This window comes from Blennius ocellaris (assembly GCF_963422515.1).
Source record: "Blennius ocellaris genome assembly, chromosome: 20".
NCBI lineage: Eukaryota > Metazoa > Chordata > Actinopteri > Blenniiformes > Blenniidae > Blennius > Blennius ocellaris.
Genome location: NC_137669.1, coordinates 18,717,804 through 18,732,849, shown reverse-complemented (window position 1 = coordinate 18,732,849; position 15,046 = coordinate 18,717,804). Strand labels below are relative to the sequence as shown.

At 42.0% G+C, this 15,046-nt stretch overlaps 2 protein-coding genes across 2 annotated transcripts; one reads left to right on the top strand and one right to left on the bottom strand.

Moving 5' to 3' along the window:
* Positions 1-707: 707 nt before the first annotated feature.
* ints8 (integrator complex subunit 8) lies at positions 708-9,318 on the top strand. Its single transcript, XM_080515636.1, has 28 exons — positions 708-826; positions 1,636-1,777; positions 1,892-2,066; positions 2,176-2,316; positions 2,604-2,675; positions 3,067-3,118; positions 3,230-3,409; positions 3,500-3,607; positions 3,718-3,870; positions 4,016-4,116; positions 4,834-4,975; positions 5,113-5,183; positions 5,285-5,460; positions 5,544-5,674; positions 5,923-6,033; positions 6,118-6,322; positions 6,853-6,974; positions 7,078-7,262; positions 7,351-7,384; positions 7,460-7,519; positions 7,734-7,795; positions 7,950-8,068; positions 8,141-8,244; positions 8,357-8,407; positions 8,480-8,553; positions 8,642-8,706; positions 9,033-9,076; positions 9,179-9,318. Exons 2-28 carry the CDS (start codon positions 1,645-1,647, stop codon positions 9,293-9,295), a joined length of 2,988 nt encoding a protein of 995 aa, XP_080371762.1. The 5' UTR covers positions 708-826; positions 1,636-1,644; the 3' UTR covers positions 9,296-9,318.
* A 568-nt stretch (positions 9,319-9,886) lies between these two features.
* LOC308144664 (G1/S-specific cyclin-E1-like) lies at positions 9,887-12,670 on the bottom strand (the record flags this gene model as incomplete). Its single annotated transcript, XM_080515844.1, has 11 exons — positions 9,887-9,955; positions 10,365-10,522; positions 10,653-10,764; positions 10,855-10,989; positions 11,077-11,172; positions 11,423-11,569; positions 11,723-11,858; positions 11,938-12,083; positions 12,158-12,208; positions 12,514-12,571; positions 12,660-12,670. 11 exons carry the CDS (start codon positions 12,668-12,670, stop codon positions 9,887-9,889), a joined length of 1,119 nt encoding a protein of 372 aa, XP_080371970.1.
* Positions 12,671-15,046: the final 2,376 nt, after the last annotated feature.

Below are 15,046 nucleotides of genomic sequence, written 5' to 3'. Positions count from 1 at the left end.
ACACAATAAAAATTCATTAATGCTAGCATATTTCCCCCATTTACAACATTGTTGTTTCTTTGTTACTAAGCCAATTCCCTAATCCAGCCTCAAAGGATTCAATCACCGGAACTCATGAGTCCAATGACCACAATGAAGGTCATCAGCATAAGAAACCTTTGACCATTAATACATGAAACCTTGGAAGATGCAAGTCAAGCTCCGTCAAGGGACAACATGAACTGATAAAGCCTCTTAGATGAGGGATGAAATATCTTTGAAGCCATGTCACCAAGTCCTGTCCACCTGATTAATTTGCATTGAGATAGATGCCTGCATTTGTCCCTGAACAAATGACTTATCAAAGACAGAAAGTATGTATATTTTAACTAGACATGGTGCTGCATTCATGAAATATTATTTGAATCGGAAAAAATATAGTTTTAAAAATATTCCAAATTTAACTCTTAGTTTTCTCTATTTAAGAAAAAGTCCTGTCAAAGTCATAACTATGAGCTGATATTATGGAAAAAGGTGCCTATTTTGTCAAATATTAAAATGAGTAAGTTTAAAGAAAAACAACAACAAAATAAACCAAAACAATAAATAATTGTAACGCATTTACGATTTTTAACGAAGCATCATGAATGCCTCAGTCGTTATGCGCAAACATGGCGCAACGATTTTCCTCACGACCACGGAGCGGAACCGGAATGACGACGAGAGCCAAGAGGAGGCGCAGAAATGTGAGAATGGCTCAAAGAAGCTGTCTGAGCTGCCTCTTCTGATGTTTTATTCTTTTTTTGTATCTATTGTGTCCTCGTTTTCCTCACTGTGACCTGATAAGGTGAGACATTCGTGCTGACGTGAGCGGGGCTGCGACGAACTTTAGCTAGTTAGCTTCAGTTTAAACTGCAGTGTCCCTAAACACAACAGAGAATGGGTGAGAGAGGGAGCGTTTGATTTAACTACAGTGGCAGCACGATCCAGATTTCGGGAGACTTAACCAACTCATGCAAACTAATTCCCGCCCACTCGGGACGGACGAGGACATTGTTTAAACATTCTTTGATCGCTGCACTGTTTTTGAGATGCTGCTAATGTTTAGCGTCATTCATAGAAAATTTATTTTTTTAGGTCCAAATGTCATTAATTATAGGCTCTAAAAACTTTCACAATTGCTATGTTTTTACAATGACTCTGCTTTCAACATTTAGTTAAAAACAAATAAACATGTTCAGAATTCGAGCTAGATATCAAATAATTTGATAATTTTCTATTACAAGAGCTGGGAAATGGTCAAGAACGTAACCGGAATAGATCACCAAATTAGACTTTCCTTTCTCAATATGGCCATGTTTTAATTTTTCAGTGTTAAAAAAAAAAGACGAGATCACCACAGTCCCCAAGATGATAATGACGCCATCATTAATGTGTAATTTAATTTGTCTAATCAGTCAACAGTATTGGTAATTTAAGTGACAGAAATATAGTAGTATAATATTCAGCTACACTCAAATATAATAGTGAACAAATGCATTGGTTTTGAATAAGGTAAGAATAAGAAGAGGTAATGATTACTTATTGAAATGGCATTATCGTGTACTGATGTTTATTGGAACACCTTAATAATGTGCCTTGCACATTTGTTTCCAGTACAGGAGGATGAGTGCCGAAGCAGCAGACCGGGTGGCTGCTGTCGTCGGCAGTCGGCCCGGCACACCTCTGCAGACGTCCTGGTTCGAGTTCCTCTTGGACGACGGTTTACTGGAGAGTCACCTGCAGAAGTCAAACCCAGGTCAGCTTGTAGTGATTCTGATGTATCCCATCCATTGATCTGTGCTGGATTAGTCTATTTTCACAAGTTGTGAAGGATAAGATGGATACCGGTGTTGATTAATTTCTTTTACAGACCCGCTGCCGGTGCAGCTGATCATTCAGTTTCTGGAGCAGGCGTCAAAGCCGTCTGTGAACGAGCAGAATCAGGTGCAGCCTCCAGTAGACAACCGCAGGAACCGTACCCTGAAGCTTCTCGCACTCAAAGTTGCTGCACACATGAAGTGGGACCTGGATTCACTTGAGAAAGGGTGAGAGGAAGTCAGTTCATGATCATTGAATTCAACTCGTTATAATGAAATCTGAAAGTTCAGAAAATCTGACAAAATGTAATTGAATAATTAGTTTTGTGCATTTCAGTTTGACCATCCCAGTGTTAAATATGTTACTGAATGAGCTCCTCTGTGTGAGCAAAGTGCCACCAGGGGTGAAACATGTGGACCTGGACCTGTCCACTCTGCCTCCGACTACTGCCATGGCTGTCATCATCTACAACCGCTGGTGAGGAAACATGTTAGGAGGGCGGATAAAACTCAACTAAATGACTTCGTTGTATCACAATGACTGAGCCACAAAGTCTGCAGATGAAATGTCATGGTTTCCAGTCGTAGCTGATGGAAGTGCTGATCGCTGTTTGAGAAATGGACATTATGATATAATTGTCAACGTATAAATAGTATCCTTTGTTTGTTCTTGGTGTGATTGTGATACGGGAAGGCCCTGTTGGAATCTGTTTTTAATACGTTTTAATGAATATATAACTTGTATTTTGTCCATTGTTATTTCAGGGCCATTAGGACCATCGTGCTGAGCAGCTTTCCAGAGAAACAGACCAAACCAGGACCTCATCAAATGAACATGTAAAAGCATCACCTTTTTTTTTTTTTTTAACACAAACTGTCAGCTCCATAAATACTTGGATATGATTTTCACCACTTGTGACTTTTTACACCACAAAGGATTCGATCTTTATTTCACTCCTATTTTTTTCTGTATTTTTCTCATTGTCTAAATTATCTTGGGATTCGTCCCCCAATTATTGTGTTTGCACTGAGCTGCTTTTATTGTTGTTGTTGTTGTCAGTCTGGGGTTAGTAGAGTCCAGAGTTGTGTGTTCATGACTGTTCTTGTTTCAATACCGGAGTATTTGTACACATGACAGGATCAGTGTTCAGAGACACAAAGTGATCTTCCCATACTTCAGTTGTTGACTCAAACATTGAGTGTGTTCCTCTCTTGTGATTTGAAATAGGTTAAGTATTGTGCAACAGGAGAAAGAAATGACAGAAAACATCCTCACTGTGGTGAGTGAACATGTTTTGACGCACATTTACCTTTTTGTGTATTTTCTATTGAACATGATGCCATCATGTCTTTCTTCCTCAACACGAAGTCTAACCGTTGTCATTTTTCAGTTGAAAGAACAAGCCAACGATTCCATCAGCGTGCTGGAAGGAGCTCTGCAGCTGAAGAAAGACTTCTACATCCACACTCTGAGGACTCTCGACCTGCTGGCCTCTGACGCCGCCGCTAACGGAGAAACCGAGTCGTCCACCGCGGGGCTCCGAATCAGTGCCGATGAGTTTCACTGTCAGGTTAGAGGAGACTTGCGTTGTTGTTCTTCTTTGCAGGATTGCTATTTTGATTTTGGGTTGCTTATGAGGTGGTTTGTGGTCCATTTGCAGGTGCATTATGACTTGGGAGCTATTTTCTTCCAGCAAGGCTGCACAGACCAGCCAGCCTATGAGAAAGCCCGGGACCACTTCAGACAGACGAATGACCTCTTAAAGAAGGTAAGTGTTCTTCTTCACTTGACAAAAAAAAAAAAAAATTATTATGATCACTTAGTCACAGGAGAATCAGACTTTTCTGATGAGCGCACGTTTCCCTTTACGTCTTCAAGCTGGACTCGACTGTCCATGTTCACCTGGATGAGAAGCGTCTGGCTGGTTACTGGAACGCCTGCAAAGCTTTGACCGGAGACTGTGGATCCTCCGACCCTCAGACGACCCCCTACGGCCACATCAACAGCCTGATCCGATCGTACAACTATCAGGTGGGAGCAAACGCCACAAAGACATACCTTTTCTTTTATTCCTCGTAATGTCATGTGCACCACAGAGAGATGACAAACATCATTCTTCTGTTGTTTTTTTTTGGTCATTCCAATAAGTTTTTAACAGGACCTCCCTCCCCTACAGGCCGTCATCGAAGCGTTCATCAAAGACAACGTGTCCCGGAGTTTACCAAATCACTTCAGACGCTCCGTTCTCAGGGAGTTCATGTACAAAGTCCAACAAGGGTGAGGCCACAACATCGACAGCATCTTAGTTCAGCTTCTAGACTTAAAAATACATGATAATATTTTTCACGAAGACAAGCTGTGTTGCGTATTTGTGGGTCATTTTAGCACTTGCTTTTTTTTATTGCTTCTTGTTACAATCCCCAAAACCCCTGTATTCTGTAGCTTCGTTTTCTTTGTTTGGTGCAAATCGACATGTTAATTTGTGATCCAAATATTTACTACAGCAAACTACTTAGCAAGCATTTTTCTTCTACCCATTACTGCTTTTAATTATTTCCCATTTGCAAGACTTTCTGTAAACTGTTCATAGAAGTTTAGGATGGTTGGGACAACATTAGAACTCAATAATTAATGACAAGAATATTCTAAACCATGGCGAGGAAACAGAACTTCTACATTCCTAACTTTCCTGTTATTGACTGTGTGAACCAGTATCTGTTTTTTTGTTTGTTTTGTTTTTTACCAGATGCATCAGGTTTATTTACCTGTGTTTCACATGCTGCTGAATGTCATCTGTGATTGGACAGTTATTCTGCAGAAGTCCTTTGGGCCTCTATAGTGACTATAATATGCTCAATTTTCTGTTTTCTGGCAGTGTTTCAACTTCCTAGATTCATTAAAACGTCTAGAAAGGATGGTTGAGGGAACTATGTGAGAACTCATAATCTTGGCAACAGTAGATTACTAAAAGGGTTTGCGTCTGTGTTGGTGCAGGGATCTGGGCCTGGACGAGGTTTGCCACAAACTATGTGTTTGTAACGCCGTCCGAGACGCTCTGGAAGGAGAAGTCCTCGGCGTGCGCTTCCAGCAGCTGCTTCTCAAGCCCAGTAAACGAATGGTGGACTTCATTTTAGAGGTGAGGAAGTCGGGACACCGGCGTGTCTCGAATAACTGTCAGAATAACTGATCTTTGCTGTCCCACATTTCTATTGCTGCAAATTGTGTTAAAGTAAGAAGATTTGAAATGTCAGTGAGATGTTCTTTCTTCTGCAGGTGTGCACACGCTCACTGGAAAAAGATCGCCCAGCTGAGACGTCCAGAAGAAACATGGCCATTTTTATGAAGTGAGAGTGCCGAACCTTCAGTCACAAAATAAAAACGATCAGATTTTTCAATATGAGTTGATGCAGTTTTACATCTTTTCCCTGAACTTGCGCTGGAGCAGGACTCTGTGTGAAAGCCTGGAGGACCTGTCCCTTGTGTTCGTGGTGTCGTCGCATAAACTCTTCATGGAGCTGCTGAAGGAGGAGGAGAGGAAGTTGCTGGTGGAGCAGATGCGGAAGAGGTCGGCCACCATCAACCTCAGCGCCAAGCCTCTGCCTTCCTTTTACGACATTCCAGGTAGGGAGCCCAGTTGTCTCAGTGTGTCACACTCGTCCGGGCGTAGCGTTCTCATTGTGCTTTGGCCTCCATCCCTCCTCAAGCCTTGGCCAGTGTGAACATCGGGCAGCTGGAGCAGCAGCTCATCCTCTCGCTGGAGCCACGTCGGATCAGACAGATCCTCATCGAACTGCACGGCATGGCGGAACGACCCTTTTGGAAGGTCAACAGCAAGGTCAGAGGTCAAAGAAGTCATAGTCATTGACATCCAGGGTTGTTTTTTATGAGTAATTTAGATGACTGGGAATAGAAAGGTCATTTGACTCCATGATTCAATTCAGTTAAACGTCTTGCATCTAAACATTTCCTGTTCTGTTCATTTTTTCCTGAATAAAATTTGGGGGGGAAAACATGTTCTCGTTGTTTAATGTCTGGATCATATGCATAAATGATTAAAACTACAACAGCTCCTGGTGTTTGCAGTGGGAAGTTCCTCCAGACTACATCAATGTGATCCTCGGCATCAAAGACAACCTGACAAAAGACCTGGTTTACATCCTCATGGCCAAAGGACTCCACTGCATATCAATAAAGGTGTGACGTCGTCATCGGGGCTCAGCGTAGCGGTCTGTCAGTAGGAACGTTAACGGTGAAACGCCGTCTCGTCTCTCACCTCAGGACTTCGGCCACGCTCGGCAGCTTTTCTCCGCCTGCCTGGAGCTCGTCACCGAGTTTTCCCCCAAGCTGAGGCAGGTGATGCTGAACGAGATGCTGCTGCTGGAAGTGCGAGCCCACGAGACGATGGCCGCCGAGGGCAGCAAGGAGCGGCCGCCGCCCGACCTGGTCAGCAGGGTCAGAGGTTACCTCGAGATGAGGATTCACGGTGAGCAGACGGAAAAGTCTTTACCAGGAAGAACTTTGTCTCTGAAGGCCGATTGGACGAGAAGAGTCAAGATGACTACATTCATATATTGGCTTATATCTGAAGGCTCATTTACTTCTTGAGTACTTCGGGATGCATTTCAAAGAGGAAGAGGTCACTTTTAAATATTACGTAGTTATTTTAAAGAATTTCCTCTTAGCGGTATAGAACATGGATGGCAGTGGAAATTTTTATGTTTTGAGATGTTGTATAATTGGTTTTCATGGCTTATTGGATAAATAATAAAGAATAGACTCAAATAATAGTTCAAATATCTCAGTTTATGTGCAATAAGTGTAAAAAAAAGTACCCATTGTATTCAGTTTTTTGTTGTTGTTGATAACTCTGTAGCAACAGTGTAGAAATGTTTTATATTTAACGAGAAAAAAATGCATGTAGTTTGATCACAACCCTCAGATACTATAAGTCTCTTTTTGTCAGCTTGTGTCCTGGTTAAGATTTGACGACCAGTGTTAAATGTGTGTGTCCAGATCTGCCCCTGCGGCAGGTGGTGGGAGAGGAGTGTGTTGCCTTCATGCTCAACTGGAGGGAGAACGACTACCTGACTCTGCAGGTGCCTCAGTCGCTGGTCATGAACAATCCCTACATTAAGGTGACGCATCTTTATTTAATTTTTTTTCCCCCAATGTGTCCATTTGAACCACTTCCGACGCCCGTAGCTCTTTCATTAAATGTGCTTTGTCTCCCACCGGTAGCTCGGTCAGCTCCTGGCCTCCACCTGTAAAGAGCTTCCGGGTCCCAAAGAGAGCCGACGCACCGCCAAAGAGCTCTGGGACGTGGTGGTTCAGATCTGCAGCGTCTCCATCCAACACAAGAGGAACAGCGACGGCCGGGTCGGCCTCATAAAACACAGAGAGTCGTCCATGGGCATCCTGCACCGGTAAAACTGACCTCGGATCAGACGGACTGACTGTTGGTTAACGTGGAGATAAAATAATCATGCTGACTTGTTATTTTCACATCTTTAGGAGCAAATTCGTCACCTTCATCAAGAAGCTCAGAGTGAGTATCAAACTGAAACGTCCTGTGGAATAGTGATGATGCTGTATGTGATAAGTTTGATCTGATTTCTTGCAGGAGCCGCTGGTCCTGACGACTCTGATCTCTCTGTTTGTGAGGCTCCACAGCATCGTGCGGGTACCGCTTCACCTTTAATCCTTTAACATTCAGACGGATGGATTGATTTCATAGTCTCTCTGTTTATGGTGGAGTCAGTTGAGGATTAAGCAAATGACAGTGGTGGGGAGGCCAGAGAGGGGCGTGTGGTGAAGTTCTGTGCTCCACAGTCACCATGTTGACCACATGTAACAAGAAGTGGTGATTTCAGGTTTTTTTTTTTTCTTCCCCTCAGGATGACATTGTCAATGAAGTGACAGCAGAACACCTCTCCATCTGGCCATCCACGCTTCCCAAGTGAGAGCTAGTTTTCATTTTCAACAAGTCAATTCACAAGTTGCCACTCCTTACGAGAGCATCACGTCCACTCGTTTTCTTGTGGACTTGCTCTAAAGCACTACACCGTAAGCTTAAAACACGTCTTGACCTTAATGTTTTGTGTGCGGAGCAGCATTCAGGCGGTGGATGTGGAAGCCGTGGCTGTGACGGTGAAAGAGCTGGTGTCCTACGCGCTCACTCTGAACCCAAACAACCAGTCGTGGCTCATCACTCAGGCCGACATCTACTTCGGTAAGCAGCATTAAACTCACGAAAGAGATTTAGAGCAGTTCTCGACTAATGACTGGTTTCTTCCTCTTGCAGTGACCAATCAGTACTCTGCCGCGCTCAACCTCTACCTGCAGGCCGGAGCCGTGAGCTCAGACTTCTTCACTAAAGCCGTTTCTCCGGATGTTTACACAGACCAGGTAACAACTCACCTCGCTGTTAGAACGGTCCGCGAGCTTCCGCTTTACACTTTGAATTTTTTTCTCATATACATGCCTATAAACTGAAGCATTCTTTCTTTTTTGATGGCAGGTCCTGAAGAGAATGATCAAGTGCTGTTCAATGATGAACTGCCACACACAGGTAAGATGTCAGACCTCTACATGTGGATGGATTTCATACAGGTGGATGAAAACTGTGCATGATTCCCGTCAGGTTGCAGTTCTGTGTCAGTTTCTGAGAGAAGTGGACTACATGACGGCGTTTAAAGCTCTCCAGGAGCCCAACAGGTAACGCGCAGCAGCACGCACCCCCGGTCACATGACCTGCAGAGGTATTTTCTAACATTACGTACGTAATGTTTATTTTGTGTCACAGTCACGACGCCATGGACTCGTTCTACGACTACATCTGGGACGTCACCATACTGGAATATCTCACTCGTATCCTTCATGAAGCAGCTTAATTGAGATCCATCGCTTTGAAAATTATAACTGACAACTGCGTGAAGAGAAATGTATTTACAGTGTCTGAATAAGCTCTTTAAAACGAGAGTTAAATATTCCACCGTCTAGTCTGGACCTCGCTGTAGAACCTAAAGAATTCTTCAATAATCAAATTTGTTTCTCCAATGTTCAGTGGCACGATTTGATTAAAAAAAAAAAAAAATAAGCAGGCCCCATTTTATGTTTCCCAGTTGCTGGATGAAATCAGTCTTAAAAGGATTTCTGTGGATCTCTGCCGCCTGTTTTTCCCCCTGACTGTTCAGACATTCACCACAAACGAGGCGAGACCGAGAAGAGGCAGATTGCGGTAAGTCCGTAAACCACTTTCGAGCAATGAGAAAAAAAATTAAATTAAAAATTAAAGCCATCAGAAATGGTTAAATTAAGCCAAAAGTCTCTACACTTTCAGATCAAAGCGATCGGACAGACGGAGCTGAACACCAGTAACCCGGAGGAGGTGCTGCAGCTGGCTGCACAGAAGAGAAAGAAGAGATTCCTGCAGGCCATGGCCAAACTTTATTTCTAATAGTGACACAGACAACATTGAATCGTACATTTTGTGGTAGAAAATAAACTCAAAAAAAAAAAGAAGTAGAGTTGTATATTTGTAAATCATTTGAAAGGAATTCAAGATGCCCTGAGTTACAAACAGTACATGTGTTAGGAAACATGAATGAACTGAAGAGGATGCTTTCTGTTCATCAGGGTTTAAAATACAAGTGCAAACCCAACATGGAGTTTCCAGGTCGTCAAGTAAAGCAGGGAGCGCAAACAGTAAAGGATCCATTTTTCTTCAGGCCCTGATTTCATCTCTAGCTTGAGGCCATTATTTTATTAATACTTGAATAGAATTGCACATCACATCATTTCCTAGAAATGACTTCCAGTTTACAGTAAAAAATTCAACACATTCATTATCTGAATAAAACAATCTAGTAAAAAGTTTAAAAAAAAAGGTTTTAACAAAAGAGCTTTGGCAGAGATTTAAAATCTTCAGATTTTAAAAACTGAGTGTTTCTTCTAAATATCTCAGCCTTCTTATTCCCGTTACCAAGATTCATCCTTAAAGGGACAGTAACCCTGTGTCTTCAGTTCACACTCACATCAGCGTTAAAGTTCACAGTGTTGAGTTCTTCTCTGAGCCGCTGGGAGTGAAGTCAGGTGTCCTCGTTTGAATGGCTTCATCCTTTAAAAACAAACAGTTCAGAAATTAATGATTCAACTCTTTTTAACCACACCTGGGGCTGTTGTTGGTAGACTTTAGTTTTCACATGTATGAAACAAAAAGACCATCCACACATCGGCTCTATAAAACATTCTCATAACCCGGGATGTGAAATTTCGTGAATTAAGAAATATTCTAGCATAATCCTGACTGACACAACCAGTGCAGTTCACTATCTGTCAGTAGTCTGTCACATGCACGTAGCACACAGCTGTCTAAGGCTTTTGAGGCCACGCCCCCCCGACATGCACAGACTGCAGTCAGTCCTCCATCACATGCACATGAAGCTACATGTTTCAGCCTGTGGGCGACACAAACGGAAGTACTAATCTTTCCCCACCACTTTGCAAGCCTTATTCGTAACACTCACCAGCATAGTGAGATAGTCGGTGTGTGTCTGGATGGTGTGTCTGTCTTTTATTTGCTTTCCGGCAAAGTCTTTCAGTGTTTCTTTTCCAAAGCGAGCCGCCGATTGTGCAAAAGGAGCCATCCAGGTGATACAAGGCTGGATGATGTGTTTTGGAAGATCTGAAGAGGAAAGAAGAAGCATATTTAAAAGTTAGTGAACGGAATTTTATGGATTTTAGCCTGAATGCGTATGAACACACGCAGCCAAAAAGCACTTCATCGCAGATTGTGTCGTTATATCGACTCTCACCTGTGACTCTTTCAACTCTTTCTTGAGGCATGAAATGGCACAAGACTGAAGCAGCTAAGACTTCGTATCTGAAGTCCAGAGCGTTAATGCTCAGCATGCACAGATCTAAAAGCTTAAAAGACACAATTTAACACGAGTCAAGATTGATCATGAAATGCAGAGGGCAGAAAATAAGAAAGACCGATCGGAGATGATCACCTACACGTGTCATCTGCAGGTAAATATCCAGTGGGAACTGTCGCTCCAGCAGATCTGAACCACTCGTACTTGTTGACAATTGATAGAATAAATTCATCCAGGACACTGGAGTTTCAGGGGTGAGCTGCCAACGCAGATGCTAGAGAGAGAGAAAAAAGATTAACATCAGAGCTCATATGGTATATGCAAATAAAAATCAAGAAGCAATACTAGTACGATATTTTACCTTCAAAATGAGCAGCTCCATTTGAATAACGTGCTGTTCATTGTAGGTATCTGCAGTCACGTAAACCATCTGCCAGAGCTTTGGAGGACGAGCTTCCTGTGCAGCCAAAAAAATAGAAATTGTATGTTTTTCCTGTGTTTTTTACCCCCACAGATCAAAAGTAGTGATCTGGTCAATATAAAGTGTGAATGTGAATGCCTGTCTCTGTATTTACACTGTTGGTTGGGCACCCCAATCTCACTGGACACATTTTTAACATGCACAAGTCACCTAAATGTTTTTAAACTCCAGCTTCTTAAGAACAACTCGCTCCCATGAACACTGAATCAAACTCTTCATTTCATACCTCCATCTTTGCTGCTATGAAAAGACAGGTAATCCCGATCAGTTGCAGTATGTCCCTCTGAACGTTGCTCTGCGTCATCATGAACCGGTCGAAGTAGTCCTGTGCCAGGTAGAAGGTCTGCCGGTGGAGAGTGTAAGCTTCAGACACCTGGAACCCAGCAGCAGACACACACTTATCACCAACCGGCTTCAATCATCAGTGATATGTCATTCTACTACTTTGGCATCAAAAATAGAAAGCATTCATCCACATCCTGAATCAATCAATGCCGCTTAAAGAAACCTTTTTTGGTTTCTTTACCTCAATTAACCAGTTGAGGAGGATGGATCTCATCTGTGGATCCACGTTGGGATGCTTCTTTATGAAGTTTGCACTGTGCTTGTAATTCACATCGTGGCCAAACATCTGCAGCCGAACTTGGTCTGAATCTTTCCATCTGTGACGCACAAAAAGAAATAAATCACCTTCCAGGCACCACGTGAAAACTGTTGAAGCGGAGCTGATCAAACACTCACCTGGGAAGCAGAGGGAACGGCTTCAAGTCTCTTGAAAGCACCGCGGGATGGCCGAGCATGTCGCCGTCGGTTCTCTCTCTTTTCCCTCGCGTCTCGGCGACGTCGCAGTGCTGAGTGGTGACCACGGCTTCAAGAACCAGCTGGCTCTGACAGCAAGACAGAAGATTCACTGACATGCTTTAATCTAGCAAGCAGAAGTTTTGTTTTTTCTTGGCTTTACCTTCTCACACTGCAGCTTGGACAGGCCCGGAGGAGTTTTCCTCTTATTTTGCTGCAACAGTCAAATTATTCACATTATATAAAAAGAAGCACACACACAACTGAGAATATACAGCAATCACAAATTGCAGTATTTTGTACAATAATCATCATATTTTTAATCTATTGTAATTCTTATAATTCTGTGGTGTGAAAATAAGACCAGATTTTCCCATCATGGTGCTTTTAAGGTGAATTTTATACATTAAACGTGTGTCAGAAGACATCGATTCAGCACAGGAGCAGTCACAGCTTCACACATGCAGACGGCTGATAAAAGAGAGGGCCTTCATTCTGTGATCAGTGTTTTAATCTTACCATCCCCACTGTGCTGTGACTCCCAGCAGATTTTTTAGCTTGCTTATATCTGCGGCCTCTGTAAAAAAACAACAAAAAAAAACAACACACAATTTAGAACAGACTCTAACACAAAGGACTGATATACTAACAGGAGGCGTCCTTACCTTTTTCTCATTTCTGTGGCTGCTTTGACCTGTAAAAGGAGGAAACTAATTTGTTTACTCATGACAAAACTTGGAAGTTGCTTGATTTAACAGCTGCTGGTAATTTGGTATTTCAGATAACTTTGTTGCTGCTTAAGTCAGGATTATTCATCATGTAGCGCCACTTTTCCTCATGAATGACCATGAGCTGTAGCCACAATCAGCTTCAACACACTGCTCAGAGGACATTTAGTTTTGAGAATGAATGAACCAGAAGAGACACCAAACAGTTGCAGAAACCTCCAAAAGAAGAAGAGTTTTCCTCCACGCTGCACGGATCATAACAAAGACCACCGGGGGACATTTTGTTCCAAGCAGCACGGATTAAAGTGTATTGATTCGGGACACCACGACAGATTTCTGATAAGTAGTGGAAGTAAACATAATCTCTGGGGAGGTATTGTTGATATTATCAGGTTTTAATTCAAGATTGGTGCATCAACTTTACACCAAGCGAGCTGAAGTTCACCAACTTCCAAGCTCTCTTCGCGATATCCTCAAAGCACAGAAGCATTCTTATATTTAAGCTAAAAACGACTTCTATTAGGTCACATTCAACACTTTAAGCTTTAAAACACGGGGAAATGATGTAGACTACCACCGAGCTCACAAACACTAAACAAAGCTCCAACAGCGAAAAGCTTTCAGTGAAACGGAGCGAGGACGGGACGCAGACAAATAACGTTTAGACGTGTTAATACAGCACGTAAATGTCACATATCGAGTTAAATAAAGCAGTTTGGTGCCAAATGTGTGCAGTTTACCTTCCTCTCAGTCCAGCCGCTGCACAAATGAACCCGCTACTCTGAGTTCGCGCCGACGAGCCTCCACCGCTTCACTGCGCATGTCCATAAATACCTCCAGAAACAAAACGGCACGTTTTGAGACACGGAGGGGACTTTTTCGACGTTACCACGACCAACAGCAACGTGAGGCTTCATAAACTCCGACGTTTCATTCCGCAAAAGGTAAAATTACGTTTGTTCGTTTTAGTGACAATCTGAAATGTTTTAAAGGCAATAAAAAAATTATAAAAATCAACTTTTGATAGTGTAGGGTTGGCTTTTGGTGGGATGGGCTAGAAGTCAGAACAGCCAATAGGAGAGCGAGTTGAAAGAGCGCGTGCTTTCAGAACAGGATGTAAACAAAGCTGTCTTTTTTGTTTAAACTTTATTTAAAACTACAGTGATGTTACAAGACAGACCACAGCACAGAGTAAATGGATTTCAATAGAATAGAACACACACACACACACACACACACACACACACACACACACACACAGAGGTTATATATATATAACCTCTGTGTGTGTGTGTGTGTGTGCACGTTGTTTACATATAGTTATGAATTCCACTTTTTTCAGTAACACAGTCACTATTTGTAATTAACTTTTATGATTTTATTCAAATATGATTTCCTCTTTTTTGTTATCATCCTGTTTCTAACCTATTCTTAATATAATTGACTCACAGAAAAGAAAGTCAGGAAGATGGAAAGTATTGGACAAATCAAAACAGATCGCACATTAATGATAAGAGCAAAGGGTTGAAATAGAAATAGTTAGGAGACAACATATTCAAATATATTAAATTGTTTCCAGGTGGTTAAAAAAAGAGTTCAGTTAACATTCAGTATGAAGACAAACTGCTTTTTAAAGGAAATTAGACGCATGTTACGTAGCAAATGGGTCAACTACTGAATAACAAGGTCAAAGTACAATCATAATCCTGCATATTTCATTAATTGTGACTGTGAGACTTTCCTGAGAACTGAATACCAACATTGATTCAAAACAAACACTGAAAACAAATTAAAAGAATATTTTGAAAAATATGAACAGTCAGATTTTTCATACTTTGTCCTTCATGAAAAAACCCGTAGCTGGTTCACTGTGAATGCTGATGGGATCACAACTTGTGTAAATCCAAAATATCCGTCCACATACTTTTGGTTCATAAAGTATTCCTATTTGACACGTAGTTTTGTTCTGTGCCGATTGATTCAATTCAATTCAACTTTATTTATATTGCGCCAAATACAACAAAGTCATTTCAGGGTATTACAGAAAAAAACACAACAAATCCACGAGCAAGAATTTTTTGTAGGATCAAATCTTCCACAAGGTGGCGATGCAACCTTGCGAGTCCCTCAACATCCATGCGTCTGGGTGTTGACATGTCCTGTCATGTAAAGCTGAATAAATGAAAAAAAAAAAAAAAAATCTGAACCAGAAAATGCTTTGCAGGAGTCATATTTTACTTCCTGCTACACTTGATGACAGACACTTATCTGTGCTGAAGTCACAATAACTCTGCTGTGAGGGAAACTCCGGATCCTGACATAAA